The 26929-nt window shown below is 39.2% G+C and overlaps 4 protein-coding genes across 5 annotated transcripts; 3 read left to right on the top strand and 1 right to left on the bottom strand.

The window, feature by feature from the left end:
• The first annotated feature begins 533 nt into the window (after nt 1–533).
• Nucleotides 534–4272, top strand: LOC110639867 (uncharacterized). Its single transcript, XM_021790973.2, has 2 exons — nt 534–2708; nt 3750–4272. The coding sequence occupies exons 1-2, from the start codon at nt 846–848 to the stop codon at nt 3843–3845; spliced, it is 1959 nt and encodes a 652-aa protein (XP_021646665.2). The 5' UTR covers nt 534–845; the 3' UTR covers nt 3846–4272.
• A 382-nt stretch (nt 4273–4654) lies between these two features.
• LOC110639868 (uncharacterized) lies at nt 4655–8253 on the bottom strand. 2 transcript variants are annotated; one of them, XM_021790974.2, is made up of 8 exons: nt 8112–8253; nt 7765–7919; nt 6984–7090; nt 6827–6868; nt 6660–6747; nt 5520–5625; nt 5177–5277; nt 4655–5046 (listed from the first exon to the last, which is right to left on the bottom strand). In XM_021790974.2, the coding sequence occupies exons 2-8, from the start codon at nt 7893–7895 to the stop codon at nt 4923–4925; spliced, it is 699 nt and encodes a 232-aa protein (XP_021646666.1). In that variant the 5' UTR covers nt 7896–7919; nt 8112–8253; the 3' UTR covers nt 4655–4922. The 2 variants fall into 2 exon arrangements, with proteins under 2 accessions (XP_021646666.1, XP_021646667.1); XM_021790975.2 differs by having other exon boundaries at nt 7997–8142.
• Nucleotides 8254–10941: 2688 nt separating this feature from the next.
• LOC110639872 (receptor-like protein kinase) lies at nt 10942–12747 on the top strand. The gene is made up of 3 exons (XM_058146201.1): nt 10942–11360; nt 11439–11976; nt 12025–12747. The coding sequence occupies exons 1-3, from the start codon at nt 10942–10944 to the stop codon at nt 12745–12747; spliced, it is 1680 nt and encodes a 559-aa protein (XP_058002184.1).
• A 10-nt stretch (nt 12748–12757) lies between these two features.
• On the top strand, nt 12758–13168 carry LOC110639871 (receptor-like protein 36). Its single transcript, XM_058146200.1, has one exon. It carries the CDS (start codon nt 12758–12760, stop codon nt 13166–13168), a length of 411 nt encoding a protein of 136 aa, XP_058002183.1.
• The last annotated feature ends 13761 nt before the right edge of the window (nt 13169–26929 follow it).

Raw genomic sequence — 26929 nt, 5'->3', positions numbered from 1 at the left:
GAATGGATGAGAGTAAATTGTTCTATTTAATAGCCAAATTTATATGATAAAATAAATTTGTGGGCCTTGATATGAGCCCATAATTTTTAAATCTATCGTGCAAGCCAGCCAGCATGTCTGACTTTGCATTACTGTTAGCTTTTAGCATTACAACTGTCATTGAAAAAAATATTATTTTAAATATATTATTAAAAAATATTAAAAAATAATTTAAAATGAAATCTATTAATTATTAAAGTGTTAAAATAATAAAATAATTTTTTAAAAAATATTTAAAATTAATTTTTTTTTAAAAAGCCACATAAATTAAGAACTAGCGACTACGATGCATGTACCAGGAAAGCTATAAAATTTGTTAATATAATTATAAACATAATTACTTACAAAATCAACATGATTATGACATTGAGATTACAGGGGCAAGTAAAGGGGTGTTATTTTGGTCATTTTATATTTCCTGGAACTTTCTTTTCCATGTCCCCACGTAAAAGAAAATTAAAAAGGAAAAAAAAGCTACTTCCTTTCCTCATCATCATGATGTATCCAGACCAAAAAAATGGTCAAGGAAGTCACTGAGACCACAATTTATCGGCAGTTCCGGTCTGTAACTTTCAATCCAGAATAAAATCTAGAAAGCTGATTGGCAATAATTTTTCTCAATTTTCCATATATCTCAGTCCATCTGCCACTCTTTAATTGGTTGCTCTTCTTCTCTCTCCCCTGTTTCCTGTATCTGTTTCATCAGTTTCTCTCTCTGTGTTTCACATGCACGGAGTGGAGTAACATCCAAATTCTCTGTATCTGCAGAGCCCCTACCAGTCCAAGATTTCTTTCTGTCTGTTGCAATGGAGTTAGTCCCTTACACGGACCCCAATTCAAAGTCGGAATCCTCTACCGTCCCATGGCAGGACATGTTCAGATCCGCTTCATTCCGGAAGCCTACCACAACCAATCCGCAAAAACCGCCAACCAATTCATCCAACGCCCCCCGGCACGCGTCAAACCCCAATAACCCTGATCATAAAAATACCTTCTCAGGTGATTCTGAGGTGCGCCTTGCTCTTTACATAGCCATGGCTCATGCCGGCCTTGCCTTTACTATCTTTGTTCTTTATTTTGTGTGCAAGCTTTTGCAAGTGTATTTGAGGCCTATTCAATGGGCTGTTTTGTGTTCAATTCCCTTGAGAGGGATACAAGAGACCCTTGTTGATTTCTGGAGCGAGCCTTTGAAACTAGGCCTTACTGAGACTGTTCTTGCAGTTCCAGTTGCCATTTTTAAGGCTTTTGTAGGTACCATTGCTGATATTAAGGAGGTTTTTTTACGGGTTTTTCTTAAAAGGCCAAAAAGAGGGGGTCCTCGAAGAACTAGAAGAAGTGGATTTTCCAAGTTAGTGAGGTGGTTAGTGTCATTTGGGGTGTTTGTGATAGCCTATGAGAGAATTGGTGGTATGGGTTCATTGTTTATTCTTGGTTTAGGGTTCATGTGTAGCACTAAAACTGCTGGTTCTACATTTTCTGCTGTATCTTCTTTTAAGAGCAACAGCTTCAAGCGGCCTGCAATCAGTGCATTTTTCACCAGAGGGATATTGAAGAGATTGAACACCATTGTGGCAATTGGATTAATTTTGGGTATGATTGTGGGGTTTTTGGCTGGATTGATCTTTTTCTCCTATAAGATTGGTGTTGAAGGAAAAGATGCAGTCATTTCATTGAAATCACACGTAGAAGAGAATAATTATTCAGAAAGGTTTGGCATTAAGAAGTGGATGGATGAGAATGATGTTCCTGGAATGGTAGATAAGTACACCACCACAGTCTATGAAACAGTGTCTGAGCAAATAGATAGTTTGGCAATGCAGTATAATTTGACGGAGCTTGTCACTGGGATCAAGCATTTTGTCATCAGTCCCCCGGCAAATTCCTCTGAGCAATCAGCTGCGTTGATTAGACCATCACCCTACACAGAGAAGCTTGTAAATTTAAGAACGAAAGTTACTAATCAGGAATGGGGGGAGATTTATACAGAATTAGATGCAATTTTTAGGGAATTGATAATCACCAGGGAGGATCTTGTTGAGAAGGCAAAAGAGTTTGCTATTCGAGGGATGGATGTGTCACAGCGTGTATTTGCTAGTAGTGCATCTGTTTTGGGCGGCAGCGCTAAACTCATGTTCTCTGTTGGAAATTCCATCATCTCTGGAGCGGCTGAGGTTCTTAATTTTGTGTCTCAGTCAATGGTGTTCTCCTGGGTTTTGTATTATCTAATTACATCAGAGTCTGGAGGGGTAACTGAACAAGTAATGTGCATGGTTCCAATTCCAAAAGCAGCAAGGACTAAGTGTATTGATGTTCTTGACAATGCTATTTCTGGAGTTCTGTTGGCTACTGCTGAGATTGCATTCTTCCAAGGTTGCCTCACATGGCTTTTATTTAGACTGTATAACATTCACTTCCTGTACGTATCAACTGTGCTGGCATTCATCAGCCCTCTGCTTCCAATCTTTCCACCTTGGTTTGCAACAATTCCAGTCGTTGTGCAACTGGTGCTAGAGAGTAAATATGTACTGGCTATTAGCTTGTCCATTATTCACGTTGTGCTTATGGATTATGGTACATCTGAAATTCAGGAGGATATACCTGGTTACAGTGAATATCTTACTGGGCTCAGCATTATTGGTGGAATGACATTGTTCCCATCTCCAATGGAGGTAGCTTCTTATGCCTATGTCTAATGTCCATTTATGTTGATTTCTCCTTAATTTGCTGCTTTAAGATGCTTTTACGCCCACTTTTTCATCCTCAAACAGAGCATTGTCTCTGTGTCTATCTGAACACGTGTATAAGTGTGATAAAATGAACATTTAATAGTTAGTTCACTCGTAAAGTATACCTTGCCTAAAATATTGGCCCAATCTTAACTCATATGGTAAGGTTAATAATTTGATATGGAATCTGCATTTGGTGCTGCAATATATATGATTCAAAGGTCTGAGTCTGACCAATTCCTTATGGATGAAAATTTGATCCTGAATTCCTGATAAATGATCCTGTTTTATGCTAAAGAAGCTGTGGTATTTAAAACAGGATTTCTGCTACCTAGTTCACACAGCACGATATGTTAATAATCACTAAGGGATAGTTTGATATAACTAATAGCAAACTCCACTGGGTTGATTCAGTGGTAAGGTTTTCTTAGTTCAGGTGTGAATTCCTCTGCCAACTCCCTGAGTAACTAGCTCAAGGACTTCTATTTTGAAAAGTTAATGATATATAGGACCTAAAAGAGATCCAACTTAGAGCACCCGCAAGTTTGAATTGATAATCAATTGTAATGATCTCATCAGCCTGGTTGAGCTTGAGCAGCAGTCATAAACATTTTAAAAACACCTATTTTGTTATTTGATAATATTTCCTCTGGTAGAGGTACAGGGGCATTTTTTTTTTCTCTTTTCAATGGTGAAATCTGATAGCATTTCTTAATTATAATGAAAGGACCCAATTATCATCAAGAAAATGGCAGATGCAATTATCATGCATTTGCTTTGATATTGTGTTTATATACACCTGTTTCCCTTCTATTTTTTGTTAAAAATTTGTCTGGATGAAACTTGGTAGCATTCCTATCCAAGAACAGGTCATATTATGGTGATAGAAGATACATACTATTATCATGCATTTTTTTAATTTGAAATTGTGTTTTACTTAATTTCATAATGTTTTTCCTATTATTTGAACCTATTGTTTGGCAGGGAGCAATAATGGGGCCATTGATAACCACTGTTGTGATTGGTCTCAAGGATTTGTATGCTGAATTTGTTCTGGACGAACATGAGAAAAATGATTAGCAAAATGAAGTCTGAAACTCTGCCAGTTCCACCTTCCAATTCTGTTGCTTTCAACCTGTGAACTGATTGCTGTACATTAGTTTGAGCCACTTTCAGCAGAGGCACATGGCTCGGCCATTCTCTTCCCACACCATTTTTTTTTTTTTTTGGCAATGTCTTCCTACACCATTCAATTGTAGTTTGGTTTCTTTCTTGGTAAGACAGATGCCTATTTTGCATTTTCTTGGTTGTTAGCAGCATCATGTAAGTTAAATTGTACATTTTTTTTCCATGCATTTAGTGCCCTAAGATTTTGTGGAATGCCGTATTGAAGTTGTGATGTATTTATGAGAATCTTTATTGTTGTAAGTTCATAATCGCATGGCCCGAATTCTACTGCCTCAAATAGACATTACATTCTATATATTTCAATTTCTGATTTCATTCATCAATACTGTGTAAATTCCAAGTCAAGAATCTCTGCATTCCTTGGACTTCGCCAAAGATTTGGTTAATACTTCAACATAGCTCGTTCGAAGATGATCATTTTGATCTTCAAATGGATTGCGCACATTCGCATTCCCAAAAAGAATTAGAATCACAATAGGAAACTGTGCGTGGACAATCAATCTGCTGCATCCAGGTGACAACCACGGGAAAGTTGCATTACCGGAAAGAATTGGCAGCATGCAATTTACGTTCACCAGTGCAGAAAAAGGACAAGTGACGAAATGTTAATCTGAAGTAGTGCTGCTTGATTATTGTTAAAAAGCAACTTCTTTACAACCAAAAATAGGAAAAAGTAAAAGAGATGATAGACTTCACTCAGGTAAAGAAGCAAGAGAAACCGACGTTTTGAGGATATCAATCATTTAATGGAACGAACAATGTAAGTTTCAATAAGAGTTGCTCACATCTGTCTATGTATTGGACAAGCGTACATAGAAATTAGCATAAAAATCGTAATCTCAAATTTTCTGGTAAACAGTACATCAAATTAAAACCAGCAGAGATGATTGTTACTCTTAGATACATGCAATGATTCAGATCCAGAATTATCTTTCAACTTCCTGGTGACTTTTTTAAAGATCAACCAAACTATTTCATGTATTTCTGCAGGAATTTTCGGTGGAAGTCATTCCGGATAGTGTCATTGATGAAGCGCTTAGGAGTTTTGGTTTCACCTCGAGCCTGGTTCTTAAAGACCACATCATCATCCCACCTGAGCCAATAAAGCCATACAATATGAGGAACTAGGAAATTGGCGTACTCAAATGCATGAAAAATAATAACAATAATAGAAAACCTTTACTTGCTTTTAGAACCAATGGCGAGTTAGATTTAGATCTTACCTCCTTTTCACATTAAAAGATGTTGGATTATTAAGTAGTGGATTTCCTCGGAGAAGCTGCTCTTCCTTGGCTTTTAGCTCTTCAGCTGCCCGTTGTTGTTCCTACAAAAATATTAACATTAGTTATTGGTAATGTAACCAAAGCAACTGGCTAATTAGCACAATTTGCGTAACCTAAAATAAAATATTCAGGCATGATAGCTTTATTCGTTACTTCCCACCAAAAAACTCCATGACCTTAATGGTGCCAACTTGGGAATTCTGAATGATGGCCTGATGTTTAAATATGAACATCCAGAAACACACTGTATCACTATAAAAATCCTGGATGAAATTAAGTTTACCTGCCGCAACTGCTCCTCTGCTCTTTCCTTCTTTATTCTTTCAAGCTCAGCCATAAGAGCTTCTGTGTCATCCTCATCATCGTCATCATCATCATCATCATCATCACTAAAGGAAGAAATAAGTGAGAGCATGTCAAGCCAACATGTTCATATAGTAACATCAATACAACAGATGAAAAAACATTAGTAGCACACTGATCAATTAGGGAACAATAACTTTCAGTCTGACAAATTTTGGAAATATAGTTTAAACAACAAATCCCAAAAGTAGCTCTTCTCAGCTATAGATAATCCAAATAGATACTTAAAGGGGTAACAAAAGGTGTCACATTCCTACCACCCAAAAGACACAAAATTAATGAATAAATAACATAATTACTGAGTAAAGTTCTAGTAATGCTACCTAATCAACACTAGAGACCAAACCTATTGTGAGACAATGTATACTGATCTCTGTTTTACACACACTGACACACAATAACCAACACTTAATTAGCGCGCGCGCGCGCGCACACACACACACACACACACAAACACACACAAAAGGTTCTTCTGCAACCTAAATATAGAAGTAAGGTATGGACTTTGTATTGATCTTCTTGTTCTAGGAACTTATCAAACAGAATAAAAACACAAAACTAGGCCAGACCACTGGTCCAGTCCGGGCCAGAACCAGTATTTCAGTGCCTGGGGAGGGGTTGAACCAGAGCCAGACTGGACTGGTCGAGTTCCAGCCAGTTCAGGTTCCTTTCTGCCCCGGTTTTATCCATGCGGTGCTCTCGAAATTGACCACATAATTTTTTCTTCTTTTTAAAAAATTGGTTTGAACGAGGCCAGACCGGCAGTTTGAACCACTGGTTCTGGCTCCTAAAACCAGCCCCCTATAGCAGGTTCAAGGCCCAGGACCATAAACCCAGGCTGGTTCCAGGTTTGCCCCGGTCCAGTTCACGGCCTGAACCAGCCCCTGACCGCCCCTACACAGAAATAAGAACACGAGAGAAAGTAGTAATATATACAAACAAATATATATTGTAGTATGCATTATAAACCATTGAAGAAAAGGTTGACCAATTTCAACAATGAATCAAATGCTGCTAATGCTTGCAAATAAAGTCTGGATATATCAGCCACAAAACTAACCTCTCATCATCATTGTTAACTTCCACATCAGAATCATCAGCATCCACACTACGCGGAACGATGCGGTCTTCGGCGTCCCTCCTTGTCCCTATAATAACTTGGGCAGTTAGTGAAGTGATCAGAGAGCTCATTGGTTTGATATATAAATAGAGAGCTAGCGTACTCACCTTCCAAGAGAAGTTGATTACTCTTTCTACGGTCTCTATCATCTGCCACCCATAAAATTCAATAAGAAAGCAAAACTAGCAAACTGTATAGCAGCCACCAAAGCGTACAGGTGAATTGAGGATACCATAAAAGAGTTGCATTAATTGAATACATTACCATTATAAGACTTATCCTTCGATGAAAAATGCCTCCTTTCTCGATCTTCCAGCTCCTCACGAAGATTCCTCTTCTGCAATTCCTCCTGTGTATCTTGCCCTTCCTTTCTGTAATGCACAGAAATAAGAAAATAAATTCACACTTGATATCAGAAACAGAATCACCAATGTGCATAACATATAGCTAATAAAAGGCACAAATACTTAGATAATGGAACATCAATCCATGTTCAACTATATAGATATAGAATGCATTATAAAAATACAAATAAGAAACAAGTCCCTTAATAGATGATAATTAACAAATGGATGCATGGGCAACATTTGATTTGATTTAAGTATAAGTAAAATCATTAGAGCTGCATGCTTATAGCATATAAAGCACATGTTATGCCAAAGTTTCGCTCAGAACCAAAGTCAATAATCAAAGCCCAAAGCCAACCCACCAACTCAGATAAATAAAATTAATATCATTTAAACCCTCTCTCTCACACACACATACACAGAGGCAAATCAATTTCTCCCTACCTCTAATTCTCTTCTTAACTTTACAGCTCACTAACTAGTTTGCATAACAAATTGAATACCATATCGATCTTCAAAGGATCATATAGTATTCACAATAACTTGAAACACCAACTCAACTTTGATATTGCAATTATTATTCACGTAGGCACAAAAAAGAGAACATATATAATATGACATCCCTAACGCAAGAACGCACAAGCAATTTCACGAAGATATGTTGACGTTGAGTTTGAGGAAAGGTGAGAAGAACCCACCTAGGCTTTAGGGCCGTATGAGATGCAAGATCCCTGGACGAGTACTTCTGAGAAGGACCAAAAATTCGAGTACCACCTTGTTCATTACCACCTTTTGCAGGTGCCCATGTGGGTCGAGCTGCAGTCGTCATATCTCCGAACTACCCCTCAATTACCTAGCAAAACAGAATATATATAATTCAAGTACTAACCTCCAAAACAAATCCCTAAAACATTATTAGGTTTTACATACCGCAATCACAGCAAACCTAATTCAAAATTTTCTATTCAAGAAAACAACACAAACCCAGATACGGGTTATCCGTATAAAACAGCAAGATAAGAAATCCAAGAAATTAGGGAATTACAGTTCGTCGAGTTCTTCGATATCGCGAAAGGAAGAAGGAAATAGAGAAAAGAAGCAGACGAAGCAGAGGTTCGTAGGATAGCAGACCGTAGTCGGTTCAGATAATGGGTATTGGTCCGGTTCGGTTCGGCCCATCCAGTTTACGGAGCCCAATATGGAAACGTATAGGTGGCCCGAGAACGCTAAACCGTGTGGAGAATTGCGTTAATTATTTATTTTTGAAGGGCAATTTACAATTTAGTCTGTATATCCAAAAAACTATAAATTATTTTTTTTTATTTTTAATAAGTAATAATTTAATATTTAAAATTTAAATAATTCATTCATTTAAATTTACCATTAACTACAAATTAAATGATCAAAATACTCATACCCTATTTTTAATTAGAAATAATTCAGCCTCTCATGTTTTGCTTTTATTAAAAAAATAATTATTTTATTTAATTAATATATTTAAATAAATATAATTAAATAATTATATATTATATATATAATTATTTAAAAAATATAATTATTTAATTATATTTTATTTAAATATAAAACTTATATAACTTAATTATTTCATTATTAAAATAAAATTATTTCCATCTGACAAAATGCATCATCTGTCAAAATAAAATTTTTACTAGTAGTTATCCCTTTCTATTTTTTTTTATTTTTTATTATATTTTTCTCAATAATATTTATATTTGTATTCTTTTTAAAAAGACATGTGTTCATCTTCATTCTATCCTTGTTGATAAATCTAAGTTTTATCGTCTTTTTTTAGAGAATTTGATATCTCCTTATTATTTTCTCCTTTGTGAGAATTTATTATTTCCTCTACTGTGATTATATTTTTTTTTCTTATTTATCATAGAGTTCTTAGCCGTTTTACTTTATTATTTAGGTAAGAGTGCAATGATAAGTAATACAAATTTTTTCTTTATAAAGATATCAAAATTTGATGATTTTCATATTAGACTTCTACAGAGATAGTAAAGTCAAATAGTGATACTCTGATAGTTTACCATCGAATGGAGTGTGCTTTTCGGTGAATAGCCAAATTAAATGTTCTGTCAACACTATCAAGTCTTTTAAATTAAGATAATTGCTATTAAACAATATATAAATGGTTTATCTTAAATTTTTTTAAACAAAATTATAGTAGTATAGAATTTTGTACTTGAAAATTATATTCTATCTCTATTTAACAAAAGCTTTAATTTTTATTTAAAAAAATAAAAAGCCTTTTAAAAAAAAAAACTGAAGATCTTACATCAAATTAAAAGCATTTAAACCTGTTATAAAGAACTGGAACTACAATATGTTTTTAAAAATTAATTAAAAAAATGCTATTTTATACTGATACATTTGATATCCGCATAAAATTTTAATTATTGTCTATTTCTTTATCAAAAAAACATATATAAAAAATTAAAGAAAATATTGCATAAAACTATATATTTAAAATCTGTAAATTTTTACAAATTCATTAAATTGGACTATTGAAAAAACATATTTAACAAAATAACAACTCTTAAAATATATGACATATTAAGATGAGGAATCTTCATGGAGTATTTAGTATAAATTTTATTTTCTAAATTTTCTAGTTAAAATCTTAAACACATCGTTTAATAAAAGGGAAATGAGTTAGATTTTTTTTACCGAAAGATTGTTAAACCTATTAATAATAATAAGTGAAATTTACACTTGTATACTTTTTTTAAGAATTGAATTAAATTATTATGAAAATTTAATCCCTTCATTATATTTTAAATAACTTTTAATTATTTTTTTAAATAAAATAATATTTTATCCTTATATTTAACTAAAAATATTTTTATTTAAAAATTAAAAGACTAAAATGTTATTTAAAGCAAAATCTTAGAAATTCAAGTATATAATATATTAATTGTATAAGTAATGTGTTATAAAGTTAGGATTATCATTTGCTGAATTTCTCAAAATAATAATATTTAAATATAAATTTTATTAAAAATTAAGGGTTTTAAAGTAATTTACATTTAATTTTTTTTTTAACATCATTATAGCTCTAATTTTTTTAAAATCTCAAGGGTCCAATCCATCCCTGAATCAATGGATGTTTAATAAATTGGATAAATAATTAATGAGTTATGTAATTTTTTCACATAAAAATATTTAAATTCAAAATAGATAACATGTCTCACAATGGGGACTTTTTATTTATTTTTTATTTTTTTTCTTTGAAAGGAGGAAAATAAAACACAAAACAAGCTACATATCCTGCAGAAGGATCTCACTGAGCCCAGGATTCTCAAAATAATGCACCCCTAGCGGCAGGTTATGACCCAGATGAGCCAACCAATCACCACTCCTATTACTCACCCTGTAGATATGCTGCACATAAACTATCCAGTCCCGAGCCAACAGCTTTTTGATGTCATAAAGCAACCTCACAGGGTAAGAGGACTGAACTGTTTCACTTCTCAAATGGGACACAACCACAGCACTATCAGATTCAACAATGATTTGTCTCTGACTCACATCCCATGCTAATTTCACAATGGAGACTTTCTAATTCCTTGTATCTTAAAGGCAAAAAATTGACTTAATGACCCTGCAAGAAAGGTGCCAATCCAAAAGCTGTGGGAAAATAGAAAGGGGCACGAATGAAATTAATGTCCCAGCGTTGAAACATGAAATAAGTAGTATGATTCTTTCTTCGACGTGTTTCATCCTTGCTCTCTTTCTGTCTCTAGATCACTGCCAATCCCAACCAGCGAAGTGTCTCTAACACTTCTGGTTGAACCCACAATACTTCCTCTAGTTTCTGATTTCTCAAGTTGCTTAATTACATTTTCGGTATGATTCTTGTTTTCAATCATTTCTTGGTGTTGAGTTGCTGCTTTCTGTTTGTATACACTGCCTTTTGTTTGAGCTCTGATGGGTTCACTCTGTTATCTCTCTCTCGCCATTGGACCTCTGTGCCTTCTTCCATAATTTCAGACTGGAATGCTTCAGACCCAACTCCATGTTCATGGTTAGGCGTTGAATGTGACAATACTACCCACAGAGTAGTTGCTGTGAACCTCACTGGTTTCGAAATTTCTGGCAAACTGGGACCAGAAGTTGGGCAGTTAAGTTTCTTGCAAACCATCGACTTGAGCAATAATGGTTTCTTTGGTGAGGTACCATCACAGTTGGGCAACTCTACTCTGCTTGACTCCCTGGATTTGTCTGTCAATGGCTTTACTGGAGAAATACCTGAAAACTTCAAGCAGCTGTAAGCTTTACGGTTCTTGAATTTATGCTCCAATTCACTGTCTGGTGAGATTCCTGAGTCAATGTTTCATATTTCCAGTTTAGAATATGTGTTTTTGAACCAAATCAATTTCAGTGGTTCAATTTCTGGGCACATCAGTAACTTGAGCAACGTTATAGAACTGAGGCTATATGTTAATCAGTTATCTGGTGTCATTCCCGAGTCCATAGGCAATTGCAGCAAATTGGAAGGCCTTTATTTGCATGACAACCAGCTGGTTGGTTCTCTGCCCAAAAGTCTAACCAATCTTGAAAGCCTTGTTTATTTATATGTTAGTAATAACAGTATTGAGGGAAGGATCCCCTTAGGCTTTGGCAATCTCAAGAATTTAAGTATCCTAGTTTTGTCATTCAATGACTATATTGGGGGCCTTCCACCAGATTTGGGCAACTGTAGTAGCTTAACAAAACTTGCCATTGCGTACAGCAACCTAACAGGTTCTATCCCATTTTCCTTTAGCCTACTGCATAAGCTTAATTACTTTTTCCTTTCCGGGAATCGTCTATCTGGACCCATTCCCAAACCAATTGGGAATTGCAGTAGACTCGAGTATCTTAATTTAGATGGTAATCAGCTGGTTGGTAGTTTGCTCGAGAGTCTAACCAATCTTGAAAGCATTGTTTAGTTATCTCTTGGAAATAATAGTCTTGAGGGTAGCATTCCTTTAGGCTTTGGCAATCTGAAGAATTTGAGTGTTCTATATTTGTATCACTGTGGTTTTACTGGTGGTCTACCTGAAGATTTAAGCAACTGTAGTAGCCTAACAAGGATTTCGATTGCAAAAAACAACTTAACAGGCAATATCCCATCCTCCTATGGCCTCCTAAAAAAGCTTTCAATTCTTGAACTCACTGAAAATCAATTATATGGAACGATACCATCCTCCCTGTTTGCTTTGCCTTCATTGAAATATTTGTTACTTTCAGGGAACCGATTCATCGGTCTTCTAAACCAATTCCAGTCAGATCCTAAATTTTTAAATCTCAGCCTTCCTGATTTAGCAAGAAATAAATTGGCAGGGGAGTTCCCTTCATGGGTATGCGAGCTAGAATTGCTACGGTTTCTCGATTTTTCTCGTAATAATTTAAAGGGAGCCCTTCCTCAATGTTTGGGAAACTTCAGTAGCAATCTGTCATGGTTGCACCTAAGTGGGAACAATTTTCAAGGTCCTATCCCTACAAGTTTTTCAGTGGAATGTAGCTTAAAGTTTATGAGTTTCAACGGCAATGCAATGAACGGAAACATACCACAATCCATAGTCAACTGTGGAAATTTGGAATTGGTAGACCTTGGAAACAACATGATAGAGGACGCTTTCCCCAAATTTTCCGAGCGAGTATTTCAATAGCTTCACAGCAATGAAGTATGCTGATCCTCGTTTCACATACATGGGAGATATAGATTATTATTCTATAAGAGTGGCATATAAAGGGTTGGAGATAGAATTGAAGCGAATCCCCAACAAGCTTACAGTTATTGATTTTTCAGGCAATAAATTCACTGGAGAAATTCCTGAGTCTATTGGGAAGCTTAAATCACTCCATCAGCTCAAGCTTTCTCACAATTTCTTTACAGGTTATGTCCAACCATCACTAGGGGATTTGAGCAATTTGGAAAGTTTGGACCTCTCTTCAAATATTCTTACTGGGAGAATTCCTAATCAATTGGCAGGCTTGACATTTCTTGAAGTTTTGAACCTCTCATATAACCAACTTGAAGGACCAATGCCTCAAGGAAAGCAATTCCACACATTCGAAAATGGTTCATAACTGGGCAACCCTGGATTATGTGGATTTCCGCTTTCAAAGCTGATAGATAGTCCATCAATGGGCTGGGCTGAAGTATGGACATGGGCTGAAGGAAAAGAAAGAAAGAGAGCAGATAGATTATTTTAGATTGTTTCCCATTCCAGCTCAACATTACATGCATTTTGTCCCAACAGATTTGTTGTAAAATTTAGTTTTTTAGATCCTATAAACTAGGCAGGATAGAATAGAGAAATTTATTAATTCTAGATTATTCTTTGTACATTGTATATAAACCTTTTCAGCTCACTCTACAATAAACAGTCAAGTTTTTTTTTTTCATGGTATCAGAGCACAACCTGTGCTACTGTTATACTGTTCTTCTCTAAAATCCAATACAATTCAGCAAGTTTTTCCATGGCTGAAACACAAACTGCAGAAAATACTACTGGTAGTGGTACTGCTATCGGAAATACCACTGGAATGCAGATCGATAATGGTGGAAATGATATCTTCCATTTGCACAACTCTGACCATCCGGGCATGATGCTTGTAAGTTCACCTCTCACAGGAGGAAATTACTTGTCATGGAGTAGATCCATGGTACTGGCTTTGAGAGCCAAAGATAAGCTGGGTTTTGTAGATGGGAGCTATGAAGTTCTTGCTACAGATGCTACAACTCTGGATAAATGGAAGAAAGTAGACAGCATGGTCACCTCATGGATACTCAACTCACTCTCAAAAGAATTGGTGGATGCCTTCATCTATGCAACTTCTTCTAAGAACCTGTGGGAAGAGATTAAAGAGAGATTTGGAGAAAGTAATGGACCTCTCCTACACCAGCTTAAAAGAGAGATAAGTACTCTAACTCAAGATAATGCATCTGTTTTAGTATATTTCACTAAACTTAAAAAATTATGGGATGAATTGGCTTGTCTTAAGCCTTTGCCAGTATGTGAATGTGGTGCAGCCAAACAAATGGAAGAAATAAATAGTGAAGATAAACTTATGCAATTTTTAATGGGATTAAATGAGACTTACAACCATGTCAAAAATCAGATCCTTCTAATGGATCTCTTGCCAAGTGTAAACAAGGCCTATTCCATGATACTTAGAGTAGAAAATCAGAGGGAAATTCATGTTGATGCAGCTGAGAATTTTAATACAGCAATGGCAGTCAAGGGACAGTTTCAAAAAGATAAATTTCAAGGCAAGAAAAAGGAGTTTGGGAAGAAAGAAACTAGAACATGTGATCATTGCAATGCCAGTGGTCATATTAGAGACACATGCTTCAAGCTACATGGGTATCCAAAATGGTTTACTGAATTAAAACAGAAAAAGGACAAGGCTAAGCAAAACACATTAGCTAATGTGTATGAGGAGATACCTGGATGCAAAGGCAAGGCAGATCACAAGAATGAAATACTAAGAGTTGATTGGGCGAGCATAGTCCAGCTTGAGATTGCCAAATACATGCAAAATCAAAATCCTGTATCAAATGAGGCAAGCTGTGTTAATTTCACAGGCTTTGTAGGTAAGAATCCAACTTACTACTCTACTAGCAGACATGGTAAGAATAGTGGTATATGGATAGTAGATTCAGGAGCATCAACTCATATGTGTCATGATTTTTCCCTTTTCCAAAAACTTGTGAAATTAAACAATCACTGTTTTGTTACCTTGCCTGATAGAAACACCAAACCAGTCAAACACAGCGGAAACATCATGATAAACCCATACCTGTATCTCCACAATACACTATACACACCAAGTTTCAAATATAATTTACTGTCAGTTAGTGCACTTAATAAAACCTCACATATTTCAATCCAATTTTTCTCTGACCATTGCCTCCTGCAGGACCCAGTGACTGAGGCAGTACTAGCAAGAGGAGAATTGCAAGGAGGGCTATATGTAATAAGAGCAAACAAAAGTAATCATGAGATCTTTAAGGGTAACTGTAATTCTGCTCCTAAATTCAGTCATGTTCAGCCAAAACTTCAAGCAAATGAAGTCATACAATCTTCTATTTCTCCCAATTCTTATGAATCATGGCGTTACAGACTTGGACACATTTCAGATACCAAGTTATCTCATATCACAGTTATCACACCAGAAATTAAAACCATAAAATGTGTGAGGTATGCCCACTTGCTAAACAACAAAGACTTAGTTTTCAAAAGAGCAAAATTGCTACAAAAGAACCTTTTAATTTAATTCACATTGATTTATGGGGACCTTACCAAGAATACTCAATTTCACATTGAAAATATATTCTCACTATTGTTGATGATTTTTCAAGAGTCACATGGACATATTTACTGCCTGACAAAACCAGGGTTTACAATACCTTATTGGAATTTTTAAATATGGTTCAAAATCAATTTCAAAAACAAGTCAAGGCAGTAAGGTCAGATAATGGCACTGAATTTATCAATCAGCAACTTACAACAGTTTTCAAAGCACAAGGGATTTTACATCAAAGAACTTGCCCATACACTCCACAACAAAATAGAGTTGTGGAGAGGAAACACAAGCATTTATTACAAGTGGCAAGGGCTTTAATGTTTGCATCCAAAGTGCCAAAATATTTTTAGGGGGGAAAGCATTTTAACTGCCACATACCTCATAAATAGAATGCCTAGCAAAGTTTTAAATTGGAAAACCCCTTATGAGATTTTGTTTGATAAAAAACCTAATTACAATTACCTCAAAATTTTTGGTTGCCTATGTTATGCCACTAACATTAGGCCACAAAAACACAAGTTTGAAGAAAGAGCTTTCAAATGCATCTTCATAGGTTATGCATCAGGTTTCAAGGCATATAAACTATATGATTTGCAAAATAAAAGAGTCATAATCTCCAGAGATGTGATTTTTTGTGAAAACTATTTTCCATGTGCAAGTGAGCATACCAAACACAAAAGTGTCATTCCTTTAGCCATACCTGACATAGAACCAGTTCACTCACATTTTGAACCCACCTTGTTAAATGAATCCAATGATAATTCAGAAACCATTGACACATCACCTAATGCAGAAATAGATTCACCTCCTCCATCCTCCTCAAACCACATTCAGCCATCACACAGTCCTGCACCAGTCAGAAGAAGCACAAGGATGACAACAAAACCTTTATGGTTAAATGATTTTATAACTCAAGTCAGTGCCAACAGTTCTAATGCAATCACACTAGCTAGTACTACCATAGAATCTGCAGGTATCTCTTTCTCACCTTTCATATCACATTTTCCCTCCATACCTCAATATAATCATGATTATATACAATTTATGGCAAATGTATCTACTATTCATGAACCACAAATTTACCATCAAGCTAGTGAGCACGATGGTGGTCTCTTGCTATGAAAAGCTGAATCGAGGCTTTAGAGAAGAACAACACATGGGTTCTCACTACCCTTCCCAAGGGCAAAAAGGCTATAGCTTCAAAATGGGTGTACAGAATTAAATACAAACCAGATGGTACTGTGGACAAGTACAAGGCAAGGTTAGTTGCCAAGGGGTACAATCAATTGGTTGGAATTGACTATCATGACAATTTCTCACCTGTAGCTAAATTAGTTACTGTGAGATTGTTTTTAGCTATAGCTATTACATTCAATTGGCCCATTCATCAATTAGATATCAACAATGCATATTTACATGGTTATTTGGATGAAGATGTATATATGCAGCCACCAGAGGGTTATACAAAAGCAGCTCAGGGACAAGTATGCAAAATAGTAAGAAGCCTTTATGGTCTTAAGCAGGCAGGAAGACAATGGAAAAAAGAATTAACAGGGAAGCTACAAGCATTTGGATTCCATTAGTCAGCATTTGACCATTGCTTGTTTACTAAAGGATCTGGTCTCAATTTTATTTCACTAATTGTTTATGTAGATGATTTACTAATTGCAGGTGCAGACACGAATCAGATTATAAAAGTTAAGAAATTCCTAGATGACCAATTCACAATCAAAGACCTAGGCTATGCCATGTACTTTTTAGGTCTTGAAATAGCCAAGTCAGAAAAGGGCATGTTCCTGAGCCAACGCAAATACATCTTGGATATAATCCAAGACATGGGATTACAAAATGCCAAAACAAGCCCCTATCCTATGCCAAAAGGATTGAAGCTAGATAATGAAAATGAAGAATTGATGACAGACCCCGTCAAATATAGAAGGCTTATAGGGAAATTGTTATACCTGGGACTTACAAAGCCGGATCTTTCATGTGCTACTCAGAAGCTGAGCCAGTTTATGCAAGCTCCTCGCAAACCACACTGGGACGCAGCCATCCATGTCCTCAAATACTTGAAAGGATGCCCCTCCAAAAGCTTATTCTTCCCTCAAGAAAATGATATGAAGTTTCGAGCCTTCTGCGATGCAGATTGGGCATCTTATCCTATGAGCAGAAAATCTATTATAGGATTTTGTATTTTCTTGGGTCCTTCGTTAATCTCCTGGAAAGCCAAAAAGCAGACCACAATAAGCAGATCCTCAGCTGAAGCTAAGTATAGAAGCATGGCAACGACTGTTTGTGAACTAAAATGGCTCAGTTACCTCATTGAAGATTTCAGCTTGAAACTCCATCTCCCCATCGCACTCCACTGCGATAACAGAGCAGCAAAACATATCGCGGCTAACCCAGTCTTCCATGAGAGGACCAAGCACCTAGAGATCGATTGCCATGTGGTCCGCGATCAGCTGAACAAGGGCTTCATCACCACCGTGCATATACCGTCGAGACACCAGCTCGCCGATCTCTTCACGAAACCCTTACCTTTTGCCTTATTCAATGGACATCTCTTTAAGATGGGACTCCACGATATGCACAAGTCTCCATCTTGAGGAGGGGCCTGATAGATAGTCCATCAATGGGCTGGGCTGAAGTATGGACGTGGGCTGAAGGAAAAGAAAGAAAAAGAGCAAATAGATTATTCTAGATTGTTTCCCATTCCAGCTCAACATTACATGTATTTTGTCCCAACAGATTTGTCACGACCCAACCTATGGGCCGGACCGGCACTAGGACCTGGGCCAGCCTAAAGCCCCCGAGGCCCGTAGTAAGCCTTAACCATTCATTAACCCAACTCTAAGGCCCATTTGGGCCCAATATCAAGAAAACAAACGGACAGAGTCCGGCCATAAAATGGACTTTCCAACGGGGAGTTTTCGACTCACCCGACCTGTAAACACAATAAACAATCCATTGGGGAGCTCAGCTCACCCTCCACATACTCATCAACATAATAATAAATGGGAGCTCAGCTCCCTCATCCAATCCATCAAACAGACTTAAAATATTTAAGTTTACAGGTCCAACATGATAAAAATATTACAGACCAAATTCAAATAAATACTGCTAACACATGCGGAAATTCTAGGAGTAATTAAAATTACACAAACATGGATAAACAACCTGCGAAGGATAAAAGCAGGTTAACCCAGAATAAAATATCCTCCTGTGGCCTGTAAAAATTTTTGAACAGGAGTGAGCGTTCGACTCAGAGAGTAAAATATCAATCTTAACTATAATCTCTATAACTATCTAAAACTAATGCAACTTTGTAGAGTGAAATGCAACATTAACATCATATTCACATCATAGCATCAAAAGGTAATTTGGAGCACTCACGCACCTGTAGCATCAATCATAATATATTGGGAGCCGATCCTGTGCGACTCTCTTAAATCCAACACAGTGCCGTGAAGAACTCAAGCGGACTTTCGCAATAAACCAAATCGAGGGTCCCGAAGAACTCAAGCCGTGACTACCCCTCGAAGGAACGGGTCCCAGAAGAACTCAAGCCGTGACTACCCGTCCTATCCATAGTCCACACCACATCACACGCACGCCAACGCCGCACACGCTGCTGCTCCAAATTACCACAACACTCATGGCACATTATGATTATGAATGCAACATAAATCGTGCCTAGAGTTTAACTACATAAATATATTCATATAAGTGATGCATGGGCATCTTTGAACATATAATAATATCGAAATTATAATTAAAATTAATATTTTACTCACGACTTGACGACAAATTACTTGGCGGTGGGCGGAGGAAGAAGGTCATCGGCTCACGACAATTACATTACATCTAATTAATACAATCGACTCAATACAAACAAAGAAAAGACCAATTACGTCCTAAGTCGTGGAAAATCCGTGAGTCTCCCTATACCTAGGACCTACCCAACTGCAAAGGGCTAAAACGCACTTCTATATTCACAATCCATATATCAAGAGTTCTATCATATCACACAGCCCCTCATGGGCCCATCTAATCAATAATACATCACAATACGCAATTTTTCATTTTAGTCATTATTTTTGATCTTTTTTGCAAAAACTGCCCTTACAAGCTCTTAAAATTTTAAATCTTTGCCCAGCTGTCAATAGCAATATTACTAAGCTATTGCAAAAGAATCGTAATTTTCTAAGCTACCACGAATATTTTCGGATTTTTAATCCTATTTAAGCACTAGAAAATTACGAAAAAACAAGGTTGGGTTTACCTTTGCGATTCCGACCTCGAGGGCGCGCTGGGCGTCGACAATGGGGGTAGGCAAAATCTCGGCCCAATTCGGAGACTTTTCCGTAGCAGTGCATGCAGTCCGAATTTTGCGGACGATCAATCGCCGAATTTCCGCGAATTGAGAATACCTACACGAAGCCCATAACACGGGGTTAGTACATAAATTTTTCAGAATTTTCTAAGCTCATTTAATGCTCGGAAAAACAACTGCGAAGTTAGTGGGACCCAGAAAAAGCGTTGTCGGAAAATTTTGAAATTAATATCCCGAAGCTCTCATCGAGTGGAGCGTGCTGGTAGCCTCGGTTTTCGTGGGATTCACGGTTTTAGAAATCTAGCCCAAAAGTCGAAATGGGCTAAAATCTTCCCGAGCTAAAATCGGACAATCCGCTCGATGGATTTGGCGTTCTTGGTGTCTATGGAAAGCTCGCCGAGTAGATGGTTTTGGACACAAGACCCGGTCCAATCGGTGACCGGATCGGCCGGATTTGGCCGAGGAAGCTGGGCCGCCGCGCGCGGGAGAATCGCGCGCGTTCCCGGCCGTTACTGGCGGTAGGCCGGCAGTGAGGCGCCGAGGGAGGACGCGGGAGGCGGTGGCGGGAGGGGAGGAGAGAGAAAAGAGAGAGAGAAGGGGAGGGCGTCGCGCGCGGGAGGAAGAGGAAGAAAAAGAGAAGAGACCGGTCCGATTCGACCGGTCCGATCCGGTCCGGTTCGATTCGGCCGGTTCGATTCGAAATACAAAATTTTGAATTTTTACTCTGCCTCGGGACCGAAAACGAGGTCCAAAATTCAAAAATTCCGAAAACTCGAGAAAAATCGTAGACTCCAAATATATTTTTAGTTTTGCCACGTGGTCTTTAAATTAATTTTTAAAAATCATCAAAGTTTATATTTTCGGAAAATCGAACCCGATTTTTAAAATCCGAAAAATCTCAAAAAAATTCCTAAAATTTAAATAAAATTTAAATATCAAAAATACCCATAATTAATAAAATTTTGGGGTGTTACATTCTTCCCCCCTTACAGAAAATTCGTCCTCGAATTTTTACACAAGGCAGAATAAAGTACATGATTATACATTGAACAAGTAAGGGTACTTGCTACGCATGTCCCGTTCTGACTCCCAGGTGCACTCTTCCACCGACTGACTCCTCCACAAAACCTTAACCATAGGGATCTGTTTTGATCTCAGCTGTTTCACTTGGTAGTCCACTATGGCTACAGGCTGCTCCTCAAATGTCAAGTTCTCTTTTAGCTCTATCACATCCTGCGATTACATGAGAAGGATCGGGAATGTATTTCTGAGCATGGAGATGTGAAACACGGGATGAGCGTGAAAAGGTTGGGTGGTAGCTCCAGCCGGTGAGCAAGCTGCTCCAACTCTATCGGTAACCTCAAAGGTCAGATATACCGAGGTGCCAACTTGCCCTTCTTTCCAAATCTCATGACTCCTTCATTGGAGATACCTTCAGAATACATAGTCGCCCACGCAAACTCCACATCCCTCCGTGCAAAGTGCATAACTCTTACGCCTCTTGAAAATTTGTCTTGATCGTTCACGATTAAAGGAACTACCTCTGAAGTGTACTGCACTAGGTCTACATCATGCACCTTCGCTTCCCCCATTTCTGTCCAACACAGAGGAGACCTACACTTTCTTCCATATAGTGCTTCATAGGGTGCCATCCCTATCTTTGGAGTGATAATCGTTGTTGTAGGCAAACTCCACCAAAGCTAGTGCTCATCCCATTGACCTCCAAAATCCAAGACACTCATGCGGAGCATGTCTTCCGATGTTTGGATTGTCCTTTCAATTTGTCCGTGCATGCGAGGTGGAAGGCATCTTGAAGTTCAATTGTGTGCCAAGTGCCTCCTGCAACTTTCTCCAAAACCAGAAGTGAGCGGGGCCCTCTGTCGGATATTATGGGCCGGAACTCCATGCAATCGACTATTTCTCGAATGTAGAGCCGGGCATCTTGTGCCCACGAGTATGTAGTCTTCTGAGTAAGAAGTGAGCTGATTTGGTCGACGGTCTACAATTACCCATATCGAGTCATATCCTCGCGTGATGCGAGGCAACCCCGTCACAAAATCCATAGTGATCATTTCCCACTTCCATTCTGGGATAGGGAGCTCTTGCAGCTTCCCTGACGGTCTCTGGTGTTCAAACTTCACCTTCTGACAAGTCAAGCACTTGGACACAAAGTCTGCTATGTCTCTCTTCATGCCATTCCACCAATAGCTATCTTTCACATCATGGTACATTTTGGTGGAACACAGGTGAATCTTGTCTGATGTGTAGTGTGCCTCTTGCATGATTTCATTCTGAGATTGTCCACATCGGGCACACATATTCTAGAACCTTGCACTAGGGCGCCATCATTGGCAAATCTAAACTCACCACCTTCACCTTCTTTGTACTCTTTCTATAATCTTCATCAATTGTTGGTCTCTGTCTTTGGAAACTCTAACTCTGTCCCTCAAGTCCGGCCTCACCGAAAAGTGAGCCAACAATACCCCCTCATCTGAAAGATCTAGGATTAAACCTTGATCCATCAACTCATGTACCTCCTGAATCAATGGTCTCTTCTCTACTGAAATGTGCGCCAAACTGCCAGAAGATTTCCTACTCAAAGCATCTGCCACAACATTTGCCTTCCCAGGGTGGTACTGGATGGTGCAATCATAGTCTTTCAGAAGCTCCATCCATCTCCTCTGTCTCAAGTTTAAGTCCCTCTGTTGGAAGATGTACTTCAAACTCTTGTGGTCGGTGTATATCTCGCACACTTCACCATACAGGTAGTGTCTCCAGATTTTTAGTGCAAAGACTACAGCCGCCATTTCCAAATCATGGGTGGGGTAGTTACGCTCATGCCTCTTCATGCCTTGAAGCATAAGCCACTACCTTTCCATTACGCATCAAAACACACCTAGGCCAACTCTGGAGGCGTCACAATACACGGTGTATCCTTCACCACTCACAGGTAGTGTCAACACAGGGGCAGTGGTTAGACACTCCTTGAGCTTCTGGAAACTCTCCTCACAGTCATCTGTCCAAATGAATGGAACATTCTTCCTGGTCAACTTAGTTAAGGGAGCCGCTATCTTGGAGAAATCTTGTACAAAACGCCTATAGTAGCCAGCTAAACCCAGAAAACTTCGCACCTCAGTGACTGTTGTAGGCCTAAGCCAATCAGTTACAGCTTCAATTTTCTTGGGATCCACTTGAATACCGTCTCTAGAAACCACGTGTCCCAAGAATGAGATGCTTTCTAGCCAAAATTCACATTTTGAAAATTTGGCGTATAGCTGGTGCTCCCTCAACGTCTGCAACACCATCCTCAAGTGCCACACGTGTTCTTCCTCGGTCTGAGAGTATACCAGAATGTCATCTATGAATACGATGACAAAACGGTCCAAAAATGGCTTGAACACCCTGTTCATCAAGTCCATGAAGGCTGCTGGTGCATTAGTGAGTCCAAAAGACATCACCAAGAACTCATAATGACCATATCTTGTCCTGAAAGCCGTTTTGGACACGTCCTCATCCCTGATTCTCAACTGATGGTAGCCTGATCGCAGGTCTATCTTGGAAAAGAATCTAGCCCCTTGGAGCTGATCAAATAGATCATCGATCCGAGGAAGTGGATACTTGTTCTTCACAGTCACTTTGTTCAGCTGTCTATAGTCAATACACAACCTCAACGACCCATCCTTCTTTCTCACGAATAGAACAGGAGCACCCCAGGGTGAAGTGCTCGGACGTATGAAACCCTTGTCCAAAAGCTCCTGTAGTTGCTCCTTCAGCTCTTTCAATTCCGCTGGTGCCATCCTGTAAGGTGGCATGGATATGGGGTTTGTACAGGAATAACATCAATGCGAACTCTATTCCCTTTACGGTGGCAACCCTGGAAGCTCTTCAGGGAAGACATCCATGAATTCTCTGACAACAGGAACATTTTCCATATTGACACCTTCTACAGATGTATCTCTCACCAATGCCAAATACCCTTGGCATCCACGCCTCAACATTTTTCTGGCACTAATTGCTGACACCAAATTATATGGAGCCACGCTCCTGTCACCATCAAAGCTAAACTCTTCCACACCAGGTATGTGGAAGTATACCTTTTTGTTCCTGCAGTCTAAGGTGGCATAATGAGTTGCCAACCAGTCCATCCCCAGGATTACATCGAAATCCATTACTGGTAGAGGAACCAAGTCTGCTGGGAGGATCTTTCCATCCACTACCACTGGGCTACCCGGAAATACCATGTCTACATCTATGTTGTCACTAAGTGGGGTAGCTACTGACAAAGGGCACTCTAAAGTTGTAGGGTTTCTACCCAACCTCATGGCAAACACAGGGGAGACAAATGAGTGCGTAGCACCCGGATCTATCAAAACACGAGCCTCATAAGAACAGACCAGAAGAATACCTGCCACAACTGCATTTGAAGCTTGAGCATCCTGGTGGGTCAGGGTGAAAACCCGAGCTTGACCCCTACCCTGAGTGGCAGAACCCTGATACTGACTTCTACCTCCTGATCTGCCTCCAAATCCACGTCCCCCTTGTCCTCGGCCCTGTTGGCCACTGAACTGACTGCCTGCCATGTTGGAAGCACCCGGATACAATTGTCGAGGAACATTTGCAACAGAACCCTGTGACCCCATCTGTGGCTCATCAAAACAGGCGATCTCTAGCAAAGTGACCCGGTTGGCCACACCTGAAGCATACTCCTGACCCCATCAAACAAGGTCCTGAATGTCCTCTTCCACACTGTGGACACGGTGCCAAAGAGGATCCTGAGCCAGACCCAGAACTGCTGTACCCTGAACTGTGACCACTGCTGGATCCGTACCCTGGTCTGAATCCTCGTGGTTTGTGTCTAAAACCACTTTTCTTGTTCCTACTCTTTCCTCTGTAATTACTCTGGCCACCACTATCCGGAGTACCCATGGAAGGGACACCTGAGGAACCCTCTGCTCTGTTTTTCTTTGCTCTTCCGCTGTCATCCACGGCCTGCGATCTCAATCTGTCTAGCTCGATCAACCACCACATCACAAGACTGATCAGACATCATGGCCAGGTTTGCATATCTCTGTCAAGCCCCTTTAGGAATCTTTTCACCTTCATCTTTTACGTAGCTCTTGCTGCGGGGCATATCTGCTCAATTCCGAAGTGCAGAGCATATTCATCTCTGGACACTGCCATTCTGTCTTAAGGCCTCAAAGGCCCACCGCTTCGATCTCTGAAGCTTTACGCACAAACCGATTAATAAAAGTTCCACAAAGCCGAGCCCATGTCAAACCCTCCATCCGGTAACACGTAGTCATTCATCCATTGTCTAGGCATAGGCCCCATGACGTCTTTGCATACACTCTATCAATCTTCTATCGATCAAGCAATTACATTTCTGCTGTCTGCGAGAATCCAAAAACCGATATGCATCGTCTGACACATCATAGGTACAAGGCACCAACTTCTTGAAATTTATAATCTGTTTGTAAGATTCCTCTCTTGGTGCGGCGGACTGCTGCTGCTGTGAAGGGTGGACCATATACTGCGCCATCATGTCGATGGTTCTCTGCGAACCGGCTAGAGTAGGCGCCATGGGGTCCATGGGACCACTGTGCCATGAAAGACTGTTCTGAGCGTGGGTAGCTGCTCTTCTACTTGGCGGCTCTAGGCCTCCTACCCCGCCTCCTCGGGCGGCGCCTCATCTGTCTTGACACCTCGTCGAGCACATCGCTCTGTGCGATGGCGGCTCTTACCTTCTACGCATTTTCTGAAATTCAGAGATTAGCCCACAAAATTCAAAGCGCACATTACACGGCTCTATAGACTCATATTTATACATAACATATGGAGCGAAACTAGAAGCAAAGATGACAATGCAAGGCGAATGTGGACCCTATATTTCCGCATGTGACTCCTAGTAGACTCTTCCGACACTTTAGACAACATTCCCTAAGAATCTGGAGCCTAAGCTCGATACCACATTATAACGACCCGGCCAGATCGGTATTGTCGCTTTGGCGTGGGCCTCACGGATTGTCCCTTGGGAGGTTTCGCTCCCAAAGCGCTTGACAGTTTTAGTGACCCCACATCTATGGCCCAGAGTCCCTTCTCCCATTTCCGATGTGGGACGGGCGGCACCTGCAGGCGTTACGTATCGCCGTCCCACAGTCGTTACAACCCACCAACTTCCGCTGGGGGCGTCCTCGCACCCACTGCGTCGGAGGAGTCGGCTCACGATACCACATTTGTCACGACCCAACCTATGGGCGGACCAAGCACTAGGACACAGGCGACCTAAAGCCCCGAGGCGTAGTAAGCCTTAACCATTCATTAACCCAACTCTAAGGCCCATTTGGGCCAAATATCAAGAAAACAAGCGGACGAGTCCGCCATAAAATGGACTTTCCAACGGGAGTTTTCGACTCACCCGACTGTAAACACAATAAACAATCCATTGGGAGCTCAGCTCACCCTCCACATACTCATCAACATAATAATAAATGGGAGCTCAGCTCCCTCATCCAATCCATCAAACAGACTTAAAATATTTAAGTTTACAGGTCCAACATGATAAAAATATTACAGACCAAATTCAAATAAATACTGCTAACACATGCGGAAATTCTAGGAGTAATTAAAATTACACAAACATGGATAAACAACCTGCGAAGGATAAAAGCAGGTTAACCCAGAATAAAATATCCTCCTGTGGCTGTAAAAATTTTTGAAGCAGAGTGAGCGTTCGACTCAGAGAGTAAAATATCAATCTTAACTATAATCTCTATAACTATCTGAAACTAATGCAACCTGTAGAGTGAAATGCAACATTAACATCATATTCACATCATAGCATCAAAAAGGTAATTTGGAGCACTCACGCACCCTGTAGCATCAATCATAATATATTGGGAGCTGATCCCCTGTACAGCTCTCTTAAATCCAACCTGGTGCCAGCGAAGAACTCAAGCCGGACTTTCGCTTAATAAACCAAATCGAGGGTCCCAGCGACGAACTCAAGCCGTGACTACCCCTCGAAGGAACGGGTCCCAGCGAAGAACTCAAGCCGTGACTACCCGTCCTATCCATCGTCCACACCACATCACACGCACGCCAACGCACGCACACTGCTCCAAATTACCACAACAACACTCATGGCACATTAACAGTTATGAATGCAACATAAATCGTGCCTAGAGTTTAACTACATAAATATATTC

The sequence above is a fragment of the Hevea brasiliensis genome, chromosome 4 (assembly GCF_030052815.1).
Source record: "Hevea brasiliensis isolate MT/VB/25A 57/8 chromosome 4, ASM3005281v1, whole genome shotgun sequence".
NCBI classification, from domain to species: domain Eukaryota; kingdom Viridiplantae; phylum Streptophyta; class Magnoliopsida; order Malpighiales; family Euphorbiaceae; genus Hevea; species Hevea brasiliensis.
This window is presented reverse-complemented; position numbering and strand designations above follow the sequence as displayed.